Source organism: Gallinula chloropus, assembly GCF_964237585.1.
Source record: "Gallinula chloropus genome assembly, chromosome: 16".
NCBI classification, from domain to species: Eukaryota; Metazoa; Chordata; class Aves; order Gruiformes; family Rallidae; genus Gallinula; species Gallinula chloropus.
Window position 1 is genome coordinate 1585770 of NC_140101.1, and position 24647 is coordinate 1610416.

Genomic DNA, 24647 nt, shown 5'->3' on the forward strand with positions numbered 1-24647 from the left:
CGGAGCCCTTGTGCAACGGGGCGGGCGACGATGCTCCTGGGAGTTGCACAACCCTGGAGCCGCCAGCTCAGCGCTCCAGCCGCTGTTAACCATTAAACAGAGCGGGGGGCGGCCGGTGGAGCCACCGCCCGGGTCCCACTGCCGGGGAGCCCGGCGGGCTGGCACAGCTCGGGGGGAGGAGAGGTGTCTGCCTGCAGTCAGGGGCTCGGCCATTAACTCCTCCGGGGCTGCGGGGCCAGAGCTCAGCTGGGCCAGGACGGGGGTGAAAGCTGCTCCAGCCTCGCTCCTCCTCCGGTGCTCCCCGCTGCTGCCAGGGATGCTGCTGGTGTGGGGCCCTGTGGGTGCCCCTGTTCCCAGGGGACACTGCCCCTCGCCCAGCTGCTCTCCCCCCCCTCTGCAGGTCGCCATGGGTGGCTGTGCCAGGGTGACACCCATCTCCTGGCTGGGCACACGGGGGCTTTCCCAGCCTGCTGCGTTATTAACGCTGAGAAAAGCACCCGGCCCCTGCCTGGCGCAGGGCGGGGGGGCTGTGACCACCCATCCCACGGGACAAGGGGTGGCCGAGCACCCCAGTATCCCCGCCCAGGACATCGCCTCCTGGGAAGGGGATCCCTGGGATGCAGCCCCAGCACCCCCACGGCTCTGAGCTGCTGGAAACCCCTGTGTGAGCCCGCCGGGGGCTGCTGGGGGCACAGCTGGGGTGGGGACGGGGAGGTGGGGGGGCCATCGGCCAGGGCGGCCGCACGGACTCTGTCCCGGCCTTCGGGCCGAGAGTTGGTAAATCAAACAGCAGGAGCCTGGGTGGCCCCACCCCAGCACCCAGCGCCCAGCACCCCACAGGTTTCGGGGCAGGCGAGGAGCAGAGTGTGGCTGGGCACCCCCAGCACCCCAGGTCCCCCATGCACCCCACGTAACGTGGGTGGTCTATGTACCCCAGCACCCAGCGCCCAGCACCCCCATTCCAGAAGCGTTCCCTTGTGACAGGCAGGACGGACCTGACCCATGCGGTGCTGGGGACCCCCCGTTCCTGCTGGGACCCGCTCTCCCGCCCCAAAACTCCAGGTGCTGCTGCTGCCCCAGCAGGAAGACACTGTGACTTCTGGGGGAGCCCTGGAGCAGATGGGGAGTCCTACAGCTTTATGGGGACCCCCAACTTCCAGGGAGTCTAAAACTTCAGGGGGAGCTCTGGGGAGACCCCTGTTGCTTTTGGGGTGTAGAACTTTGTGGGGAACCGTGAAACTTCTGCAGAGCGCCTATAACTTATGGAAAGCCCCGTCATTTGGGGGGTGGGTGTGGTGTGGGGGTGCGGGGAGAACTCTGGGGGGCACCGCAGGGGTTCCACCACTGTCAGTTTCAACCCTGGAGCTTCGGAGGAGCAGTAGGAGCTCTGCGGGGCCCTCCAGGCTGGCGGAAGCCCCGCACGGTCGGGGGGACACCCTGCAATAACGAGACGAGAACTTTTGGGGACACCCCGCAACTTTCGGGGAGCCCCCCCGGCTCTGGGGGGGGAGGAGGGAGCGGCTGTACGGGGCCGCCCGGCCCTGTCGGAGCGGGGCGGGACGGGACCCGGCCGGGAGGTTTGGGGGGCGGTGGATGGATGGATGGGGGGGGGGTCGGGGGTGCGAGGGGGTTGCCCCCCCCCCCCGCCGGGCAGCGCGCGGGGCGGGAGGGCGGGGCGCGCGAAGATGGCCGCTGCCGGCGGGGGCGTGTCGCGCGGGGGGCGTGTCCGGCGGGGGCGTGTCGCGGCGCGTGAAGTGGCAGCGCGGCGCAGCCAATAGGAAGCGGCGGCCGCGGCGGCCGCGTTCCAACCCGGGCGAGCCGGCCAATGGCGGGAGGCGCGGGGGGCGTGGCCTGGCCGGCGCCGACACCGGGCCGCGCGCGGCGGAGCGCGCTCCCCCGCCGGGCCCGGCCGCGGCCGCCGCCGCCGCCGCCGCCGCCGCTTCCCGCATGGAGCCCCCGCGCCCGCCCGCGGCGCTGCTGGCCGCCGCCCGCCGCCGGCGCCGCGACCCTCCGCCGCTTCCTCCTCCGGAGCCCGGCGGTGGCGGCGGCGGCGGCGGCACCGCCCCGAAGGTACCGGGGGCGGCGGCGGCGGCGACCGGGGGGGAGCCGGGGGAGGGGAGGGGGGGGCGGTGACAGCTGACAGCGGCCCGCCCGAAACTTTCCCCACCGCTAAAATGGCGCCTCTCGGGGACAAACTTCGGGGGGGCGGGCGGGGGGGGGGGGGGACGGGCGGCGGGAGGGACGCGGACACACCCCCCCCCGCCCCGCCGCCCCCTCCGCCGGTGGGTCCCGCCGGGGCTGCGGCTCCTCGGCCGGCGGCTCCGCTCCCGCGCCCCGGCTGAGCCCCCGGGGGGAGGGGGGGAAACGCGGGCGGATCCCGAACGCGGAGGATCCCGCTCGGGATCTGCCCGGGGAGGGAGGGATTCATCCATCCCGGCGGGGCCCGGGCGGGGGGGGGCCTGGCTGGGTCCCCGGGGCAGCCCCGCCGCGGGGTTTGGCGCAGGGGAGGGGGCCGGGGGGTGTCCTGCTGGATCGCGGGGCGGGGATCCGCTGGCCGGGCTCTCCTCCCGCCTTCCCAGCTCGGGGAGGGCCTGGGGGCTGCCCTGCTCCCGGGTGATCCCGGCTGGATCCAGCCCCGCGATCAGCGCGGGATCTCCCTGGAGCAGGATCTGCTCGGCTGACCCGCCGGCTCCGCTGTCCCGGGGCAGCGCTGGGGGGATCCCCGCTGGATCCCGGCTCTGCTCCCCAGGATCTGCTCGGGATCCGCCCGGAACGGGGTCTGCCAGGAGCCGGTGTGTGGACAGGCAGCTCTGCCGCCCTGCTGCTGCGGGATCCCTGATCCCTGCTTGGGATCCACCCAGCACTGCCAGCCAGCCAGGGGACGGGGAGCAGCCCCCGTCTGCTCCCTGCCCTACCGAGCTCCAGGGGGATCCCTGCTGGATCCGGGGCCCTTTGGGATCTCCCAGGGATCTGTCCCAGAGGGATCCACTCGGCGCTGACGGTTGCCCGGTGGTCAGGGCTGTCCTGAGGTGGCCCTGAGGAGCGTGCCGGGTCGGATCTTTCCTTTGCAGGGCCTGGGGATCCCAGCTGGAGCTGAGCCCTGGGTGATCTGCCCGGGCACAGCTTGGCCAGGGATCTGGGTGCTGCTGACCCGGGTCAGCCCCCAGGAAGGGCTGCTCCCCGCTTCTTGGGGGATCCCCGCGAGCCCGGCCCCAGGGAGATCACCTGGGGTCCACCTGGAGCGGGATCTGCTCGGTGCTGGTGCTCGGTCAGCAGGTGCTGCTGCCTGTGGCTGGCCTGGCAGGGCCGATCCTGCTCCGTGGAGCCCTGCAGGGATCCCCCATGGATCCCGGGGGATCCGCTCCCGGCGGGATCTGCTCGGTGCTGTCATGGGGCACGTGGGTGCTGCCACCTCAGAGCTGCCATGGGGAGGGTGTCAGGTCTTCTGGACTTGGAGATCCCCACTGGATCCCTACTGTGATCCTGGCGCTCTGCCTGGGGAGGGATCGGCTGGCCGCTCAGCCGGCGGTGACAGTGCTGCTGGGAGGATGCTGGCTGCTCTCGCCTCTGCAGAGCACCAGGGAAATCCCAGCTGGATCCCAGCTGCCACCTGGAGGGATCCACCCCGGATCTGCCCCAGAAGGACCCACCGAGCGCTGTCAGGGTCCCACAGCAGCCCTGCCCCGAGGCGCTGATCCAGTTCTCCGAGCTGCCTCCACTCCCCATTGAGGTCGGGGAGATTCCCACAGGATCCACTGCCCAGGGGATCCCCCACTGACCACCACCATCTCTTCCACAGGTTCCCCTCTCCTGCGGCAGCCGGGGGTGTCCGTCGGGAGCCGAGGGCTGGCTGCCACGCCTGGGAGAGCCGCTGCCGCGCCGGGAGCCGCCCAGCCGGGACGCGGTGCTGCGGGTGCTGGACGCCGGGCTGGAGCGGTGCTTGGCGCTGCACTCGGCGTACATCCCCGTGCCCCGGCACAGGTAGGGCCACCGCGCTGGTGGGATGGGTGAGGGTGGCGGCGGCCAACCTGCTGAGACCTCCTGCTGGCACCGGGGAGCCGGGAGGGTTTTCTGCCGGCTGCCCCAGGAGGACTTTGGCCGCTCGGCCGCAGCGCCGGGGTCTCCGGCTCTGACCAGCTGCCCCGTGCACGGCAGCACCGAGGCCTCTGCCCACCCCTGGCCTCTCCCGGTGAGGAATCACAGCACCATATCCCAGCCCTCGAGCGGTTACACCGCTCACCACAAGCACACGAGGGCTCCTAGAGCATCACCACTCCCCAGCGCCGTATTTACCGGTCCCGGTGGCACGAGCACCATGTGAAATGGCTCCTGCTGCTCCTGACCTCACGCTTTTTTCTTGTTAATTAACTTTTTTTTTTTAATAGGTTTGAGGGGTTTTTTTTCCACCTCAGGAAGTTGTTTGGCCCCAGCTGAGCAAACCCCACGTTTCTGGGCGCTCGCAGCAGGATGCAGGTGCCGGTACCCTCCGGCGTGGCGCTGCCCGCGGAGGCTTCCCCCCCCCCCTCCACCCCCGGAGCAGTAAACAGCAGCCTTTTGGCAGCCTGCCTGTGCTGCTGCCTGTGCTGCTGCCTGTGCTGCTGCCTGTGCCGCTGCCCAGCGGGGTTTCCAGCCCAGCTCCTGGCAGCCCAGGGTGCTGCGGGGGGGGACAGGGTGCCCACAGATGCCTTTGCACAAGGTGATGCCTCTGGGATGATGTGGTGGCCATAACGCTGTGCCACCCATGTCCCACACCTGGGGTGGGTGCAGCATCGTGTGTAGGGAGTCCCAGCGCTTCGGTGGGGGATGAAGGGTCCCAGGGGGGCACGTCCACCCTGACTGCAGCCCCCCAACCTTGCTGTCGCTGGCAGGAAGCTCTCTGGGAAGGCGGGCATCGACGAGGTGATGGCGGCCACGGTGCTCACCAGCCTCTCTACCAGCCCACTGGTGCTCAGTCACCCGCCAGCCACCCCTGCCTCAGGTAAGAATGGGTCCCTGTGCCTCCCCTGCCCCTATCCCCATTGCTGGACACATGTCCCATGGCAGGACCTGACCTTCCTCCTCCTCCTCCTCCTCCTCCTCCCCAGAACCTGGCAGCGAGGTCTGGAAGGAGGCACCTGCCATGTCCTCCAGCTGCAGCAGCAGTAGCAACACCAGCGGGGACTGGAGCTGGGACCCTCCCAGCGACCGCTCCACCCCCTCCACCCCATCGCCCCCGCTCTCCAGCCATGTCCCCAGCACGTTCCTGCCCACCCCACTGCCAGATGAGGGCCCCGATGAGCCTGACGGCACCCACTTTGTCTTCGGAGAACCCATCCCGCGGAAGAGGAAGGTGGGGTGGGGATGAGGATGGGGAGTGGGATGTGGGGATGAGGATGGGGAGTGGGGTGGGGATGACGGTGGGGATGACAGTGGGAGTGAAGCTGGCGATGGGGATGATGAGCTGGTGGGGCTGGGGATGATGATGGGGATGGGTTTGGGGATGGAGAGGAAGATGATGTTGAGGATGATGATGACATGGCATTGGGGTTGAGGTTGGGGACGATGACAGAGATTGGCTGGGAGTGGTGATGGTGAGGACATGGGGGATGGGGCTGCCGGCCTGACACCTCTCACCTGCAGAACTCCACCAAGGTGATGTTCAAGTGCTTGTGGAAGAGCTGCGGCAAAGTCCTCAGCAGCTCCTCAGGGATGCAGAAGCACATCCGAACCATGCACCTTGGGTAAGCGTGGTGGGGTCCCTCTGGCTGCTCCCAGACCCCCCCCAGTACCCCCAGTGGGTTCCTGCTGTGGAACTGGGGAGACTCACCCCATCTGGAACCTGCTGTCCCCGCAGCCGGAAAGCCGACCTCGAGCAGAGCGACGGCGAGGAGGACTTCTACTACACGGAGCTGGACGTGGACGTGGACTCGCTGACAGACGGGCTCTCCAGCCTGACCCCCGTCTCACCCACCTCCTCGGTGCCACCTGCCTTCCCCGGCCCCGAGGCGCAGGGTCCGGCACCGCCGGCGCTGCCGAGCCCTGACCTGGCACTGGCCTCCCCCTGCAGCCCCCCGGCACCCCCCGGCCTCTGCCACGTCCACACCGACCACGCGTACCAGGTGAGGGGATGGGGGACACACACACACAGAGGGATGGAGGGGCTGCGTCGCCGTCACCCTCCGTCCCCACCAGCCGCTCGGTGCCGGTGGCACAGCCAAGGTCTGACGGGGGTGGGGGGCTGTGTCCTCTCTCAACAGGGCTGCCCGGCCCCTTCACGGCCACTGGTGCCCCCCACCGCGCCCACCCCACCACCACCCAAGCCGCCCGCTGTCCCCAGGTAACCCATCCCCTCCCCTCACCCCATCCCCTCCCCGCACCCCATCCCCTCCCCTCACCCCATCCCCTCCCCTCCCACCCCTCTGCCCCCCTTCCCTCCCGGTGACGCGTCCCCTCTGCCCGCAGGAGGCCGCGGGGGGAGGCCAAGAAGTGCCGCAAGGTGTACGGGATGGAGAACCGGGAGATGTGGTGCACGGCGTGCCGCTGGAAGAAGGCCTGCCAGCGCTTCCTCGACTGACGCCGGCGCCGCCGCCAGCGCGGCGCTGCCTCCTTCTTGCACATTTTGCACTCAAGGTGCCTTCGCGCCCCCCCACCATCCCCCCCCACCCCCCCACCACCACCCCGGGGGCCCCCCCGGACTCAGGGAACGGCCCCCTGAAAGCTTTATGCACACACAGCCCCCCCCACCCCACCCACCCCACCTGCCACGGAGCTTCTGTTCCTCGCCCCCCCCCCTTTTTTTTCCCCTTGGAATAATAAGCTAAATCTGCTGCCCCCCCCTCACTTCTCCACAGCAGGGGCTGGCGGTGGGGGGGGGGGGCGCAGCCGCTGCTCCCAGCCCCCTCCCTGTGCCAGGTGGGGACCCTCCCACCCCGGGGCTGGGGGCTGCCCATAAGCTGTGCCTGCGGCCGGTGGGGACTCAGAAAAGCGGGGGGGGGGGGGGTGTGTGTATGTGTGGGGAGGGGGCGTATCCATTCCTACCCCCCACCTGCTCCCTGGGGAGGGGGGGGAAACCCCAGTGCCCAGGGCAGAGGTGGGCGCCTGCCCCCCCCCCCCCTCCCCTGTTTTTCCCCCTCGGGGGGGTTTTTACTCTTTATATCCTTGTTTCTCTCTCTTTTTCCTCTGGGGAGCGGCGGCTCCCGCCGGGGCGATGCTCCGGGAAGTGCCTGCAGGAACGCGCCCATTTGCACTAAGCCAAACTGCACAAAGAGGTTTCATTTATTTTTTGGGGGGAGGTGGGGTGGGGGGGTGGGGGGGGTTGGGTTTATTTTTTGGGGGTTTTTTTTTTGGGTTTTTTTGTTTTGTTTTTTTTTTCTTCGTGTGTTTTTATTTTTTAAATAAAATATATAGACATTGGTATTTTTAACTGCTCCCTCCCAGGGCCCGGGAGCGTGCTGGCTGCGGCTGCGTGATGCCTCTAGCCCCCCTGGGTGGGTTTTTAGGGGCTTTATTCCCTTCAAACCCCTTCCCACCCACCCCCCCAAACCCCCTTTTTTTTCCTCCCCAAATCCTTTTCCCCCCCCCCCACTTGTCACTCACCTGCCCAGTGGCAGCGGCTCAGGACTGGGGTTGGCCAGGCCATGCCACCTCCTCCCTGCTCCCAGTACCCCCCCCCATGCAAGGCTGGGTGGGCTGGGGCCAGGGAGGGGGGTGTGGCACCCGCACCCAAGGGCTGTGCCAGGGCAAGGTGTGTCCCTCCCTCTTGCAGGAGGGTTCCCAGCGTATCAGGGACCTTTTCCCCCCCTCCCACAGCCTTACAGGGTGCCCCCCCCTCCCTGGGGGTCAGACCACTTTGGCCCCATGGGCTGTGCCAGGCTGGGCCCCGCTTGTCCCCGCCGCGGTGCCACTGGGATCCACTGGGACCTGCTGGGATCCACTGGGACCCATTGGGATCCGACGTGTCAGGTCCAGAAGAGAAAAAAACCAAAATAAATATTTGGATTCTTTTTTCTTTTGGTAATTCTGTGTGTTCTTGGGGGGCTCTGGGCTGCAGGGGCCCCCCGGCAGCCCCCGACCGGGTGCTGTCACCTCTCACCCCCCATCCCTGGGTGAGGGTATCGCCCCGAGCAGCCCCTGGGTGCTGGGCAGAAGGGGCATTGCAGAGAAAACCCTGAAAGTAAGGAAAGTGCTGCCAATGCAGCACAGCTGGGGGTGGGGGTGTGAAGCACAGGTGCCTAAGGGGAAGGGAAAGGGAAAAGGGAAAGGGAAAGGGAAGGGGGAGGAAGGGAAAGGGAAATGGGAAGAGGAGGAAGAGAAAGGGGGAGAGGAAGGGAAAAGGGGACGGGAAGGGGGAGGAAGGGAAAGGGAAACAGGAAGAGGAAGAAGGGAAAGGGGGAGAGGAAAAGGAAAGGGGGAGAGGAAGGGAAAGGGGAAGGGGAAAGGGATAGGGGAAGGGAAAGGGAAAGGGGGAGAGGAAGGGAAAAAAGAAGGGGGAAGAAGGGAAAGGGGAAGGGAGCCTGCAGGCACAAGGAGGGGATTTTGGGTAGGGGGAACCCCCACAGCACCCAGCACCGTGCGTGTGTGGGGGGGTTGCACATCCCTTGCAGCATCACAGGGCTGCAGCTGGGTGGTGCCCGTGGCCCCCGTGAGATTTCCCCATCCCTCCATGCCTGGGCAGGAGAAACAAACACCAGAACCTAACCCCAGAGCAACAAGAATCCAGAGACCCCCAGAGCAACAAGAATCCAGCGACCCCAGACCGAACTGTAGCAGCAATTTCCCAATTTATTGAAACTGATTGATTTTTTGCAAGTATGTCTAAGCTAAACCCCATCACGAAGAGCTCAGAATCCAGAGGCACGCCTCCAGCGTGCCCAGCTGGGTGAGAACCCAGGAGATCCACTAGAAAATAAGGTCATATTTACCTGAACTACATTGACAGCAAATCAGTACAACACAGCCATGGTCTCCCACCGACTCCTGGGTACTTAAAAATCTCCTCAACCTCCCCCAAAATATTAAACACATCTTCAATACAAACACAGGTTTATAATAATTAATATAAAGTCAGTATAATATAGAATATTCCCAGCAAAAAAAAACAAAACAAAAATATAGATCAACAACCTTCAAACTCTGTCCTTTGTTTTCCTTTTTTTTGTTTGTTTTTTTAGCTTTATTTTTTTGTAGACAGGTTTAAAGCACGTTGAAAAATAAATATATATGAGAGCATACACACAGCACTCTTACTATGCTGGACTAGAAAAAAAGAAAGGCAGAAATTCCAAACACAAGAGAGAATCTTGCAAATGAAAAGACCCACATGAAGTATGGCTTTCTCAGGAGGAGCACGTGTCACACAATGAGAGAAAAATGCAGATTTTTCATAATAGCCAAAAAAAATTCCAGTTTTTGTGGTTTTTTTTTTTTCAGGGAGTTTCTTTGTGAAAGGGTGATGTGCAAAATGGGAAGGGTTGAGGTGGGGGGGACACCCAGGGAAGGGCTCAGCCCCAGTGAGAATTGGGACTGAATCCCCACCCTGAGATACGAACTGAGTCGCTGTCCAGGTTGTTGAACCCGACACACACAGACACCCCCCAACCCCAACCCCTCACAGCAACGTGGGTTTGGCTTTGGAAAAGCAGAGTGTTTGAAGGCATGAGTGGAGAGGAGAAATAAACCAGGGCCTCACATGAGAGAGGGGGTCCTTTCCCAGCCCAAAGCACTGATGTTTGATGCACACTAAAGGGAAAGGCCAGTCCCTTTGCAAAGCTTCACCAGCCACATCCCCTCCCACCTCCTGAAACCCCCTGCGAGGCGTCCGGGGCAGCTTCCAACAGACAGACCCAGGCAGACTGAGGAGCTTCAGTAAATCCTTGGAAACAACAAATCGACAGAACTTCATTATTTAAGACACTCTCCCCCCACACAAACCAGACCAAAGGTGTATTCCACAGGAACCTTCTTCTGGAGGGCGAGGGCAGGGTGATGCTGTTCGCACCCGCAAGACAGGGGCTGAAACACTCTCTGTACTCCTGGCACACTCTTTTTTTTTTTTTTCTTATTTTTTCTTTTTTTTTTTAAATAAAAAACCAACCCCAAACTGAGGATAACAAAGAAATTCAGGGAGGGACATTTACAAGTACGTATGAAGGCTTAAAAAAAATAGTTGCAAGACTTTTATTGAGACCGAGTGTATCGACTTTGCACCTAGAAGGGAGTTAATTTTGGAAACTAAATCTGTATATATAATATATACACACACACACACACACAGATATTTAGAAAAACTTAAAAAAAAGGGAACCTCAGTGAAGTATACAAAGCCCTGAAGGGGAATATAAAGACGAGATGCTAGTGTTGGCTAGAACAGGCAGAATTACCGGGGTTCTGTTTCAATCTCCAAGAGCAGAAGTTTGCATAGGCAGTAGATCCCAGAGGAGCCCCAGAGGTCCAGTCACGTGGAGGAACTGGTGAAGTTTTATAAAGTTTCAGCATTTTAGAATAAAAATAAAGAGCCCAAATTCCTTTCTTGAGCCTGAGCCTCCCGAGTTGGCTCCAAGGCCAATGCCAGACCTGCACCTCCAGCGAAAGAAAGCACTTAAAATACACATTACAAGGGATTTATTTGGTGTATGTTGTGTATGTTAGTAATGTAGATGCAGGTGCTAGGTTATTACAGAGTAGGAGTTTGAGTTTATATGGATTTTCTGTTTTCCTTTCCTGGTTTGGATTTGTTTTTTGCATCCTCAGCTCGAAGAGCTTGGAAGTGGCACTACCCAGAAAGGCTCTGAAAGCCACCGGGCTTCCTGCCCACCCTTTGGGAAAGGAAAAAGGGAAGAAAGAAAAGACAGACAAAAAAAAAAATCTTTCCAAAGGAATTGCAAAGTGAAGCCACACACCCCATAACTCCCATCACAGAGATCGGGCCAAGGGCAGGGAAGAGTGAGGAAGAGGAGGACTTGGATCAGCACCTCCCGCTCCTCCTGGGAAGGTGGGATGGTGGACACACACCAGCATCGGAGTCGATGGGGGAGAAGGAATGTCACAGAAACTGAGGGTTTGAAGGGTTTGGGGTTAAAAACTTCTCTTTTAAATAGATTTTTACATATAAAAAGCAAAGCTACAGATAGCTTTTAGGTACTGTATGTATTTGTCTACACGAAACAGGCGAGGCTGCGAGTTCAGGACCTCAGACACCCCCTCCCACCCCCCCCTCCCTCCCTATTTACAGAACCAAGGATAATAAATACAGAGCCCACGCTCCAAGAGGCAAAACTCAGGGTGAAGGAAACAGTGACCTCGCCCTGGGACCCCCACCCCTACCACCACTGGAGAGAAGGTACCCAAAGGCCCAACCGTAACGTTCCGGGTTTGGAAACGCCCTTTTGGCAGGAGGGCTTCAGAAGAGGCTAAAATGCAAAACCAGGTTTGTACAGTGTGATGAAGGACCCTACTGCTGTGTTCTTGAGTGCCTGAAGAAGAGGGTTGTCCATCTGCACTGGCTAACAGCCACACGTCCCACTGAGCTCCCCCAGTCCCAAGGAGCAGCAGCTGCCCGCGCTCCTGGGGCCTCACTGAGGATTTTAGGAGAAGACCCATGTTTCCCAATCACTGATGTGCACCCAAATCAAGGGACCAGGAGCAGCTGGAGGCTCCCAGTGAAGCTGATCATCAGTGTGAACCGGGATGATGCACATGGAGAGAAGGCAGCCAACGTCTGCAAGGAGCAGAGAAGGGAGTCGAACACCATAAACCCAGGATGCCACCCTAAAATCAGGGAGTGAGTGAAGAACCGGCTATGGCAGGTGCCAGGATCACAGAATCACAGGATTCCAGACTGGTCTGTGTTGGAAGGGACCCTTGGGGTCCAACCCCCCTGCCACAGGCAGGGACACCAACCTCCAGGCCTGGAGCTACACAAGGTTGCCCAGGGCTCCAGCCAACCTGGCCTTGAACACCCCCAGGGATGGGGCACCCACCCCCTCTCTGGGCAGCCTGTTCCAGCCCCTCACCACTCTATCCGGAAAGAACTTCCCCCTAACATCTGATCTAAACCTTCCCTCTTTTAGCTGAAGGCTCCAACAAATCCTGGCACCAAGTGGCTTAAATCCTAAAAGATTATTTGCTTTCCTAGGGTTTACTGTACAACATACTACTTATTTCCTCTGCTGGCTTGAACCATGCTGCTCATTAAGGACCACCAGACCTGCAAGAACACTCTCTGCCTCGCAGGGATTGCCTGTCCCACCAGGGGGGTAAGTAGCACCGTTAGTCATTTGGCTTTCTGGCAAGGGGCTGTCTTTTGTGGCAGGCATCAAGACACCCTCACCACAAACATCCTATAAAGTTTCTTCAGGGTAAGGAAAGAGTGAGGTCTTCAGCTTCTTTTTTTTTTTAACTTTTTTTTTGTTGTTTTAAAGGTATTTTAAAAAAAAGCACCAGAAGCAAAAGAGGTGAAGGGTAAAACAAGGTTCTTCTCAGGAAGAAGACACTTCCAACACACTTTCGTTGCTGTTGTTGTTTAGGTGTAGCTGGAAGAAGGCAACAGTGGCCGATAGGAACGAGGAGAATCCAACTACCTGGAGCAGCCCCTCAGAGTCTGTCAGGAGACCCTGGGAGAGAAACCTCGTTTCTTATTTAAAAATAAAAGCTTAAAAAAAGGTTTGTCTGAAAATTTACAGGGAACCAGCACAACTAAAGCTGGAGGGTTGTGTGAGGAATGAAGCACTATGCCTGCCGGTGGTGAATGGCCTTGTTTGGATTGGCAAGGAAGAACAATGTACCTGGGTGAAACCCCAGCCCAGCCACAGCCCACGGGGCAGGAGCAGCGAGACGTCCTCTCAGCGGGGATCTCCTCGCTTTGGCTCCTTGTGTTCCCCCAGTCCATCCTGCAACTTGACTGTCTTGCTTTTTTTTCTACAGTTTGCATATATTTATGGAAAAGGCAGCTGAGCAAAGGGAGGAAAGTGAAAGTATTTGCTGAGAAGAACGACAGGTTAGAGAATTACCCGTGTCCCTCAGTGCAAAGGGTGCTCCTGGGAGCACCAGCATGCATTTCAGCCACCACAGCTAACCAAAGGCTGGAAGACGGGATGTGGGGAAGATGCCAGTAGGTCCAAGAAACATCATCATCTTTCCTTCTTTGATGGTGATCTTTTGGAAGCTAAGAATCTAAGAGAAGAACTCATAAGGCTGCAATCTGACTTGCCTTTTGATCTATCCGGCTCCACAGAAAATAGTAACGACTCTCTCCAAGTAACTCCACAAAAGGCCTGTAGCATCAAGGGAAGCCCTCCAACACACACAGCAGATCTGCTGTGATGTCAGCTTGTCATTCCACTGCTGCTGGGATTTTAGCACACAGACAAAGTGTTAAAAATGGAAAAAAACCAACCAACAACGACCATAAAAATGAGTATTAGTCTGCTTTGGACACGTACATCTCCCCGGTGATGGGTTGAGGGTGGGAAGGGCAGGAGGACTCATGCTTCACCCAGCCTCCCCATGGTGCAGCACTCAGCTCTCCCTCACTCGCATGCAACCTGGCTGGCTCGGCCGGAGGGGCGGCCGCGGTCGGGGCGGCTGAGGAAGGGAGAAGGGGGCAGGTGAAGTCAGTGGCGTCGCTGGAAGCGACGTTGCTCAGACAGGATCTGAGTGGAACAGAGAAGGACTCCTTTAGAAAACACAGAGAGTTATTTCGCACACGTGGACGACAACAAGGCTACGTAGTTTTTCCAACATACTCCTTCCTCCCCAACCCTCCCTCCCCCTACAAACAACAGAGCAAAACAAAAAACAAACAAAAATATCCCTAAGAAATCCAGGTAAAATCCTTGTCGTTCTCTCCAGAGTTGTCCTGCTCCTGTGGAGAGTCGACATCTTTGTCATCATCTAAAATCACATCATCTTGTGACATTCCCACGTCATCCTTCCACTTGATGTCGTCGTCGTCTCCCATCTCCTCGTCTCCTTCCACTTTGATGTCATCTGGGTCTTCCATGTAGGGGCCTTCCCCAGGGTAGCACTCATCTGGAGACCCTTCTCCCCCGTTGTGGTCCAGGTGACCAGCTATGCCTCGGCCGGAGCAGTCGGCACAGACCCCGTGGCGGCGAGAGCCGTGCTTAATCCCCACGCTGGCTGCAGACATGAACACTCGGTTGCACACTTTGCAGACGTACTTTTTATCTTTGCTGTGGACCTGGAAAAGGAGAATGATCAGAGAAGTTAATGCCAGCAGAGATGGGCCCAGAGCTGGAGGGAAGGATGTGCTTCTGTCTCCTCTGCAAAGGCAGAGCCACCGCAGCCCGTCACTGCAACCAGAGGTTGCCACGGGCTTCCATCGTGCCCTCAAACCCCCCATGATTAATTCAGCCCTGTCATGGTGCCATACGATGGAAAATCATAGCTGCCTTCACATCAAACTAGCAGTTTTGAAGGGAACTTTTCTCACTTAATTTTCTTCTCTCCTTTTCTTCTTGTTTTGCTGGGCTGTGCTAGTTGCACTGTACCACCACCATGAGGAAGCTATTGGAAAGCACAAAACCCCCTCCAGCCCCAAGCACTGGTTCTCTGCAGGCCAGAGCAGAACATCCCAGCACCAAACCTGTGTTAGCATCATGCCAATTGTGTGGTTTCTCTCCTGATCCCACTGCTGCCAAGAACCAAAGAGCAGGAGCACCCATCCTGTATCTCCACATAAACCCCAGGCGAATGCACTTCTCGATGTATTTCTGACTGTGCTGGCTGGGAAATGGTTTGTCACTGATGTCTGTTCTATAGATCAGGTTCTGTAGATCAGATTCTGTAGATCCACATTCTACAGATTATGTTCTATAGATCATGCTACGTTCTACATGTGAGGAAGCAGGCACACAGAGCTGTCACACTTATCTCCAGGCCACCAGAAATCACTTTGAGATTCAGACCTCGCTACCCAACGGGCACAAGGACTTAGAGAAGCACAAAAGCACCTTGGCAAAGGTGGAATCTGTCACTGGTGACTTTTGCCACATGAGGAAGGGAAGGAGCTGGCTAAAAGCCTTCACCTGCTCCTCTCCCCAAAGAAATGCCCAACTGGTGCAGCAAAGTCCTGAATTCCACCAAGAAGAACCTCATGAGGTACTTATATATATATAATATATGTAAAATACATATATTATATATATATTCATTTTATTTATAGATCAGTTTGAAGTTACCTACAGCAATCATCTAGTCCAATGACATGACTACTTCAGGGCTGACCAATATATATTATACATTTAATTTTCCCCTTTTCATATATATATTCTTTATTTTATATATATATATTAACAGCACACTGGGGCAGCCCGGGAGCTCACCCTGGCCAATGCTCTGTTGCTGGCACTGATTGGCAGAAGGCACTTTGGGAACCAGTGTAGAAGCAGAGAAGTATCTCACCTTGTAACCACGCTGCTCCGTGGCCAGCGATTTGGAGTTGAGAGCAAGGCATTTCATGCACACCATCAGCTACCACAGCCTCTGCACACACATCACCCATGCCTAATCCCCATTTTAACTCATTTATTCTTTTCATGCTCACAACAGCCTGCAGGAAAGGTTTCCCTGGTTAAACACACCTTGCCTGGAAAAGTCCTTCCTTTCATTTTCCACCAGCTCCTGCCCCAGCACAGGATCACCTGCTCTGACAACTGGATTCTCTGTAACCCCGTGCTCATTGCTCATCTGGAATACCCAGCCGAGCTGAAGGGTTTTGGGAAGAGGACAAATTGACCCACCTTACCCCCCTTCAGCCCTCAGTACCGCAGGACACTCGTTTGGGCTTTGTATGGCACCGGTCCCAACCGTGTTCAAAGCCTGTGAGCTCTTCTGATGTGCTCTGGCTCAGGTTCCCCTTGCCCTGAGCTCGGCCCTGCGATGTATTCTTCACCAGCATCAAGCAAAGTCATTGTGTTTTACAGTTTTTAAAGGACATGTTAAGCTTTTTTAAAGCAGTGGGACAGGGCTGGTCAGAGTCATCTAACAGTGTCTACGGGTATCGCTCACGTTGAACTATTCCAATGATTTTCTCACATCAAAAGCTGAGCAGGGTTACAGGAGATGGTCAAGGCTGCAGAACAAGGGCTGAGAGAGCCATATAAAACAGACAAGTTATAAAGCTGGTTCTAATCCAGTGCATAACTGAAGTATCTGTTAAAAATCTGATCCCTTCTCTTCCTCTTTTCCAACACTGCCAGTTTAGTCAGCATATTCAAAGTGAGCTGGATTACTGGATCCAGCTGAGCTGGAATTAATCTTATTTCCCTTCTGGCCAAATCAGCAAGAATTAAACACAGAAACAGCCTTTGGGCCTCAGCATCCAAAGATGCCATTAGAAAGACCATATTCTAATGGATTAAATACCAGTATTCCAAAGGAGAGAGGGGAAAAGGTTGTGCTGACATCATCCTACATTTGGGGAAAAACATTAAAAGGGGGAAGTTCTCAGCCTGTAATGATGGAGGCCACCAGCTGGCATGACAAGGTGTTCCCTGCTGCAAAACCAGGAACAGGTCTTGAAATCTGGGCTCCTGCAGCAGGGCTAAGCTCACTGCTTGGATCTGCCCCCAGAACCCCAAGCCCCTGAGGAAAGAAGGGAGGGACATCTCAGGGAGCAGGCAGTCCCCCGAGCAGATGGCTGGGCACTCATCTGAACGGCTGCACACGCATGGAAGGAAGCAGGAGGAGATGGTGGGGTTTTGAACACCATAGCAACTCATCTGGGAGCCCCCTGATCATCCTGGTGCCAAGGGCTGGAGCTAAGTGCCTGCCCGGTGCGGGCAGCACTGCTGCTTGGCAAGCTGTGCTGCGCTGCCGGCATCTGCCGCGAGCGGCCAACCGGCCGCCAGCTGAGCAGGCAGCAGCTCTTCCCAGGAAAAGAGACACACATGCTTGTGCAACAGCAGCAGGGTCAGAGGGAGCTGCTGAGCTGGGGGAGTGCCTGCAGTAACAACCACGTTCACCATGGATCTTTTATGGAAGTCATTTTTAAAGAAGGGACCGCAAGGAAAGAGGCTGGGCACACAAACAGAAGGGCTCTCTCCTCTCTGAGCTTCTCCTGCTGGCTTTCAAGCAGTTTGTGGTCACCTGTGATGCTGCAGCAGAGCAGGTAAGGAAGTTCAGTATATACTGAATCACACAGGGATGAGTCGCTTCAAGCTATGACCAAGACTCTTGGTTAAGTCTTCTTCTAAGCTGAAAAATCTTGATGGTATGGCAGGGGTAGCAGCTCTTGCTGGACACAACCTCTCCAGGACAAGAAATCTCAGTTTGTGCTCTGCCACCACATGAAGATTTGAGATGCAAAGATTTTATGAAGCCCCAGGAAAGCAAATACTCTTTTAGGATTTAAGCCACTTGGTGCCAGGATTTGTTGGAGCCTTGAGCTAATGGAGGGAAGGTTTAGATCAGATGTTAGGGGGAAGTTCTTTGCAGAGGGAGTGGTGAGGGGCTGGAACAGGCTGCCCAGAGAGGGGGTGGGTGCCCCATCCCTGGGGGTGTTCAAGGCCAGGTTGGATGGGGCCCTGGGCAACCTTGTGTAGCTCCAGGCCTGGAGGTTGGTGTCCCTGCCTGTGGCAGGGGGTTGGAGCTCTGTGATCCTTGGGGTCCCTTCCAACCCACACCAGTCTGGGATTCTATAAAAGTAGGCTTTTTAATCTGAGCTAAACAAACTAAAATAGTCTCTTCTGTCTTTGGTTACCATTTGAGGAATTGAAAGAAACAAGGTTTTGGTGTTAAACCTACTTCCTTTTCCTCCTGGTTATTTTTAGAACAGTGTTTTTACTTGACACACACCAGCATTCGCCTTCTCAGATTTACGATTAAGCCAGGAAATAAGATGACAAGACACCCCAAGGGCAGGAACCCAGCACTGACTCTTGCCACAAGCACATCAGACAACCTGCACGGCCGCCCGTGTCACTGAAATCACAGTGTCATTTGCATATTAAAAATACCCCTTTTGGGTAGTTTAATTTCAAAAGAAGCTTCAGAGAAATATCGAAACTGGAATTTTTCTGGGTGCTTCTAACAGCACCCAAAAAACCCCCCCAAGCCCTGTTTTTGTTCTGTGCACCCATTCCAGGATGTCCCTGAGTCATCTACAGCTCTTTGGAAATGAAAACAAATGGGTATTTTCAGTGTTGCTTTGGGTTTTTTTTTCAGGAATTGGCAGCAAAAAACTTGTAATAGAGCTGGTATTTTCTAACCCAGCTTCAGTCCTGCTCTAAGAGAAGCCATGCAGAGACTGAGACACACACATATCCTCTCCTCTCTGTGCTCCAACAGCTGATTCCATCTCCCTGGGTGTAGGACAGAGCTTCAACTTCAGACTCCACAGAACCACGAGTGACTCCAGCAGCAAAACCCCACAACTCCACATCAGTTTGTGGATCTCAGTTTCAGTCCTGGAGGGTGGAACTTATTTTCCTCCCTTCCCCACTGTACATAAAGATTCTCATTAGCACAGAAGTTTAGAGAGCAAGGAAAGGGAACTGCCAGTCCTGTCACACTTGAACCAAGCAGTGTTACTGCTGTTCAGCTGCCTCTGAAGGAAGGTATGTGAGGGGACACGTGTGTTTGCAGGACTGGGGTGAGGGAAATACAGTTCCTTGCAGCTTTTTGGGGATTACAACTAGGAAAACAGCACTTAGTATAAAGCACACCCACCCAGTAAGAGATTCTTTTCATTTATATTATTGGTTACATTTTGAATATTATATAGAGATAATATAAGTATGGGAAAAGTTGTTTGAATGACCTCGACAAATCTTCTTAGGCACTGAACTGGCAACACTTGTGGTGTTTATTTTTCTCACTGTATTAGAACCTCGTGGCTACCAGCCCCAGTTGTTATTTTTTAAATAAGTTTTCTCCATCAGCTTAACTAGAGGGGGAACAGAGCTTACTGAAATGAAAGGTAGAAGCCACGTGTTCTTCCCCAGCATCACCTCTACACCAAGCTTAGAGAAACTGCTTTAGGATGGCAAATTAAATCTCCCTGGAGAAAAAGCAACATTTGGCTTAAAATTTTGTTCCCAAAGAAGTTGTGCAAAGCCAGGTAATGGCACAGGCACCTCCTAGTCGGTTTGAGAACCGTCTTTAATAAGGCATAACAATTAATTTTCAGTAACTAAGCACTGCCAAGCCAGAGTAGTTTTGCCTTGTTCTTGATGAGTGACTTATTGTACAGGTTTCTGCACGGAGTCACTCAACTGATGACAAATAAAGACATAAAGATCCTTTTCCATCCTTAAGACAGCATCAGCTATGTGACCTCCTGTCCCCAAGGCTCAGGCAGTGTGAAACAGGATGGATAAGCCTGCTCTGGGTTTGCTGTTTTGAGGTGCAACTTGGGAAGCCTCCAGCTGATCTTGGAGAGCAGGTGGAGATTATCTCCGGCTGAGCATGCAGCAAAACACGGGGGCTTTGAAAGGTGGAGGGGGAAGAAGAGATCCTGGAGAATTCTTGAGGGGAGATCCAGTGGGGAAACCAAAAATACTGACCTAAAGCAGCTGGAGCTCCTGCTCCCCCCCAGCGCCCGCGCTCTTACCAATGTGTGCCGCTTCATGTGCTCCCGGCGGGTGAACTTCTTCCCACAGATCTCGCAGGGGTAGGGCCTTTCTCCCGTGTGGGATCGCATGTGCCTCTTCAGGATGCACTGATGCATGGCTGAGAAGCTGCAGTAGGGGCACTTGAATTTCTTCCTGATGACTGTGAACTCGTTGACTGTAAGAGAAGCAAAGCAGGGATTACTTTCAGAATGCCTCAAAACGGTCAGTCTTCTTGCTTAGTATTTCACTATTTGGTTCACTGTGAAGTCACACTCTCTCCTCTTAACCACCTATGCATTTTAAATCCTTACACTACACCACTGCACTTACATTATTATAGCTAGAACTTCATGTACTGTCACCAGAGCAGCTTTCCAACAAGCATTTACCACCAGTCTGTAACACACACTGCCTATCGCTTGCTAAATGGCAAATAAAGGGGCTGACAAGCTGCTCTAATTCAGATTTATTACAAGGGATTATCCTAAATATCAAGATGTAAAATTCCAACACTATTATTTGTGGAAGTAGCAGCTTGTCATGACCAGAAGGCCACCAAGGTAACACCCTGACAGTGCCATGTGCTTTGGTTTCATGCAAGACCATCACTCCAGGGATGGAGCGATCAGTCCCTCCAGGGGTGAATCTCAGTGCAGGTGCAGAGACCCAGGGTTACCCAGAAGAAACGGGACAGTCACAGCAAACCAGTCTACGTTATCCAGTTCTCAGCTGGCATCACCACTGCAGCATGGATACAGAAATGAAAAGGATGCTTAACGTAGAATCAGCATGACCCTTGCAAGCCTCCTTATGAAACAACCACATACAGCCCTTGGCAGACTTTCTTCTGTCCGTCTGTCCGTCCGTTGTCCCCCCTCAGTGATGTTTTGCTGAACTAGAAAAGGAATGAATTCTTTGAGGCTGTCCTGACACTGTTAATTTTCCTTTGTCTTGCCATCCCTTCGGAAGCCCACCCAGAGCACACCCAGGGGACAGGGACAGTACTGACAGCCCAAGGGTCTAATTTGCCAGGAGAATGCACACGGCAGCTGCTTCGGCATCTCCTCCTCCAGCCCAAGTGCAAGTGCAATATGCAAAGTACAGCAGGTGAACACAGTATTTGCTGCTCCCTGAAGACATCCACCCACTGTCTAACTTGGAAGCCACTGTCCACCTGGATCTGACTTTAAATCTCCTCCTCCTAATATTTCTGCTGCTTTCCATTAGTATGGTAATTTTCACCCACTTTTCTCCTAATTACTGTCATTTCTCAAAGCAATATATTGTTTACATAACAAGTGGAATAAAGCAAGCAAGTTCTACTTAATCACCTTAAGTACCCAACGGGGTATGTAAATGGCTCTTGGTAAATGAAACCAGTCTATGTAGGAGAGCTAAGGGAATAAGGAAAATACCAGCCCTACTACATGGCTTCTAAAATACCCAGGGCTTTGCAATAGTTTTTAGATGTTTATTGAGATGTTATCTCCTACAAAAGCCCTACAAGCTGAAGGTACACCAAGCATGCCCTCAGTTACACTGCACACTGAAACCAAGCTACTGAAATGCTCAGTCACCCCACCGCTCAATGCCCAATTTGTGAGGTATTTTTTTCTCCTTCTGTTTAAGTTTCCTGTGCCTTGGTATCTGCAACACAGGTAAAACCATGTCAGAAGTCACCACACTGGCCACTTGTGTAGAAGTGCAAACTGCACGATGCTACTGAGAGACATCTGTAACTCAGGTACCACCAGCCCTTAGAACCAAAGCAAACCCTTCCACACCAGCTCATCTCACAGGAAGTATTCCAAGCAGTTTTCTCTCTCTAATGCAGACTAAAAGCACGATTCAGAGTCTTAAAAGCTGCCATGGTAGGAATTTTGCCTTAGCATTTGTTTTGACTACTTGGAATGAAATGTATCTTCCACCCAGGCAGCTGTGGAAAAGCCATTTCCTTTGATTAGCAGTTGGAATTGGATCCCATGTTCCCATACCCTTTTCTTGTGCTCCTGACTCGCTGCTTTGGGCTGCTCAGCAACCCTGCTGGACCCACCTTAAGGGTGTTTATTTTTTGGGTGGTTTGGTGGGGCTTTTTCAGCACACCTGTAGAGCTGTCAGGAGAGTTTTATAGCCCAAGGAATGGGGATGGAAAGAGTGCTTACTTGCCCAGGCCACGGCTGCAATACTGACAACAGGGAAAGGGAATGCTAAAGAATATCTTCTTCACTCACTGCCATTGGGCAGGGTCTGGAAGTGACTATGCACTTGCTGCTTTGGGAACCTCCCAGAGGAGGTACCTTAACACAGCCCGATGCCCGGAGCCTTGTGCAGGAGCCACCCAGCCCTCCTCCCACCCACCCCATGTCTGTCTTCTGATTTACAGGGTTTGTCATCCTGGGATTTTTTTAACAACTAGAATATGAAAGCTCTTTCTCTAATACAAGGGAAGTATTTTTAGCTTCATCTCCTCCTTTGGACTTGACACCCCCTTGTCTATACAATCTGAGGCAAGGAGCCCACTGTCCTCTACACCAAGTGTCAATTCTACCACACAAAGCTACTGGTGATGATAAAGATGTTTCCGGTCTGATCTCGTTAACTGTGTGATGATTAGTGATTGGCCTCACCAACACATTCCCCAGGCTCTATAACCCCATGACTGCAGAGTCTAGACAAGGTAAGCAAGCTGTAAGGTGATCAAGTGAAGTCAGGAGGGGACATGTAACATCCCTTCCTCCAGTCCAAGGCCATGTCCAGTGCCACTCAACAACTGGGAGGTGCTACCCATGCCAAGCACAGCCAGCAGGACAAGCTGCTGCCACAGAGATCCCAACAGCAACCCGATCCCATGATTACAAAATGAAGAGCATGCCACGAGATCCAGGACTCCCTGCATCACTGGATCATACCTGATCCATCAAGTTCTAACCAACCAGCTGCCTCCTCTTATTCACTGCCCGATCCTGTCTCTTCACTTTAAGGCTGAGCCACTGCAGAAGCTGAAAAGCAACTCCAACCCTGAGGCACACAACTTGCAGGACGGCCACTTTCACACCCAGACAGTGTTTCCAACACACCAATGCATCTCCAACAACATATTCATTAACCACTTTCTGATTCCAAGCTCCCTCCTGCTTACTTTTGCTTTGCACCCAGCCTAAGTCGCTCAGGAATAACTGCTTCAGCTTCTAGCACACTTCTATTTAAAAATAGTCACAGAACACTTTTTGCAGCTGTAGTTTTATTGAAAACTATTTTTTTTCACCAAATAGTCTCTACAAAACACCTGAGAAACAACAGCAGCATTGTTAGGAAAATAGCTGTATTGCAGAGTTAACATTGTACAGTACTGCTAAATATATGCACCCCCAAGTACATATATTTAATGAACAACGTTTGAGCACAATCTTTTGTCTAAACTTCAATATTTTATAGAGCTCAGGTATAGCAGCATTATGGTCCTAAGAAATAACCTTTAATGAGATCATCAAGACCATTAACAGCAGTGCTGTAGATAACCAGCTACTGGGCACAACCACAGTAGGTGAGCACCAGGAAAGGGGGAATGTAATACACACAGTGCCACAGTAAAAAATTGATGTGCTTCATTTCACTAAAGTATTTACAGAAGATGTGCATTTTTAACCCAAACACAAGAATGCTTGGAAAAAGAAGTCTTTGGTATTGTCATCTCAAGGAAATTTACTGACTTCACTGAGGCTGTTAAATGAAATAGGCTCCTGCATCTCTGACTTGAGAGAAGGGAAAGCACTGGGGACCTACTGCCTGGTAGAGCTGTTCTGTATCAATTCTGTACACCAAACCACAGCTGTTAATCCCTGAAGTACTACGCTGGTTTCCTTATTACAAAGGATTCACAAACTTTAAGACAATTCTTGTCCACTCGATCCTCCTATTTAAGGTAGTAAATAGCAAGATGCAGTTTAAACGTCAAAGTTGCAATTCCCATCATCTTCCCACGCCGCCTCCTAATGGGAAACTCCTCTGCTACCTTATACCCTGTGGTTCTAATGTTTAAAGGAGCCCACCCCTGAGCCTGAAAGGAAGCAGGGGAAACTCTCAGCACTGAAGTCAGGAAGCACTCTGATGTACAGGCCAAGTAAAATACTACTTAAACCTCTATTAGGAAGAACGAGTTGACCTGCCTATAGAAAACCAGTTGCATTGACTTAAATTCTCCAAGATGGAAAAAATGAACAAACACAAAATGTCATTAACTGTTATCACCTGAACAAATTCTTTTAAAATTTGCTGAAATGACTTTTGCTGGCATCTTATTTTTCTGATTCAGACAAATCCCACCACGCTGCTCCCCAATTTCCAGAAAAGGCTAGTTTTGATCACAACTTCCTCTTCTGGCTCAGCTTTCTCCTTCCCCACTTGCTGGTTGTTTAAGAGCGGAGAAGATTATGAGGCAATTCTACTGACACCTCTAGCAAGGGAAGCTGACAGACTATGAAGTATCCAGATTCAGATAGGGGTGATCTGCAATGCCAAAGGAATCAACGGTGACAAGAACGAAAAAAACGAATGCGATTGGTAAAAACCCAAATAAAAGACACTATCAAAGGAGGATGTGCTGTGCTGATTACATAGGAATGTACTATCAACTCTGCACACCCCACCTAAATGAAGAGTAAGGACTAAGCCAAGCAGGGAAACTCTGGCTTCCCCAAGCTCTGAGGAATGGGCAGAGCAGCCCTGCACCAGAATGTACCTGTTCCCTCTCGGAGCGCCAGGGCAGCAGGAACTGGGTGATCGCTCTCGTCTGGCTTTCCACAGGGAACAGCTTTAGCAAGAGCCTCTCCCCGGACACCCCCAGGCTGCTCAAAACCTCTACACACAACCAAGTATTTCTCATTTTGGTCTCCCTGAGATGCAACAAAAGTTTGGAGAAAGAACTTCTCCGAAGAACAATAAAGATCACTCGCAGAAGCTGCTTTCATCTCTCAGCCGCCTCTCTCGCACTTCAGGGAAAGGAACCCTACAACACAAAGAGCTCCAGCTGCTGACAAGCTGTGCTGTGCAGAGCACAGCTGGGAAGCACTACACTTAACCACACCACTTTCACAGTTA

At 54.3% G+C, this 24647-nt stretch overlaps 2 protein-coding genes across 2 annotated transcripts in view; one reads left to right on the forward strand and one right to left on the reverse strand.

The window, feature by feature from the left end:
- Positions 1–1947: 1947 nt before the first annotated feature.
- SLC2A4RG (SLC2A4 regulator) lies at positions 1948–7262 on the forward strand (the record flags this gene model as incomplete). The annotated part of the gene is made up of 8 exons (XM_084271703.1): positions 1948–2070; positions 3800–3981; positions 4869–4978; positions 5085–5329; positions 5620–5720; positions 5834–6098; positions 6237–6316; positions 6442–7262. The coding sequence occupies 8 exons, from the start codon at positions 1948–1950 to the stop codon at positions 6551–6553; spliced, it is 1218 nt and encodes a 405-aa protein (XP_084127829.1). The 3' UTR covers positions 6554–7262.
- A 6136-nt stretch (positions 7263–13398) lies between these two features.
- Positions 13399–24647, reverse strand: part of ZBTB46 (zinc finger and BTB domain containing 46) — a 48238-nt gene continuing 36989 nt past the window's right edge. Inside the window, exons 5-6 of the mRNA XM_084271618.1 lie at positions 19550–19725; positions 13399–14176 (exon numbers count right to left, since the gene is read on the reverse strand). Coding sequence (XP_084127744.1) covers positions 13790–14176; positions 19550–19725 — 563 coding nt within the window. The 3' untranslated portion in view covers positions 13399–13789. The remainder of the gene's footprint in view (positions 14177–19549; positions 19726–24647) is intronic.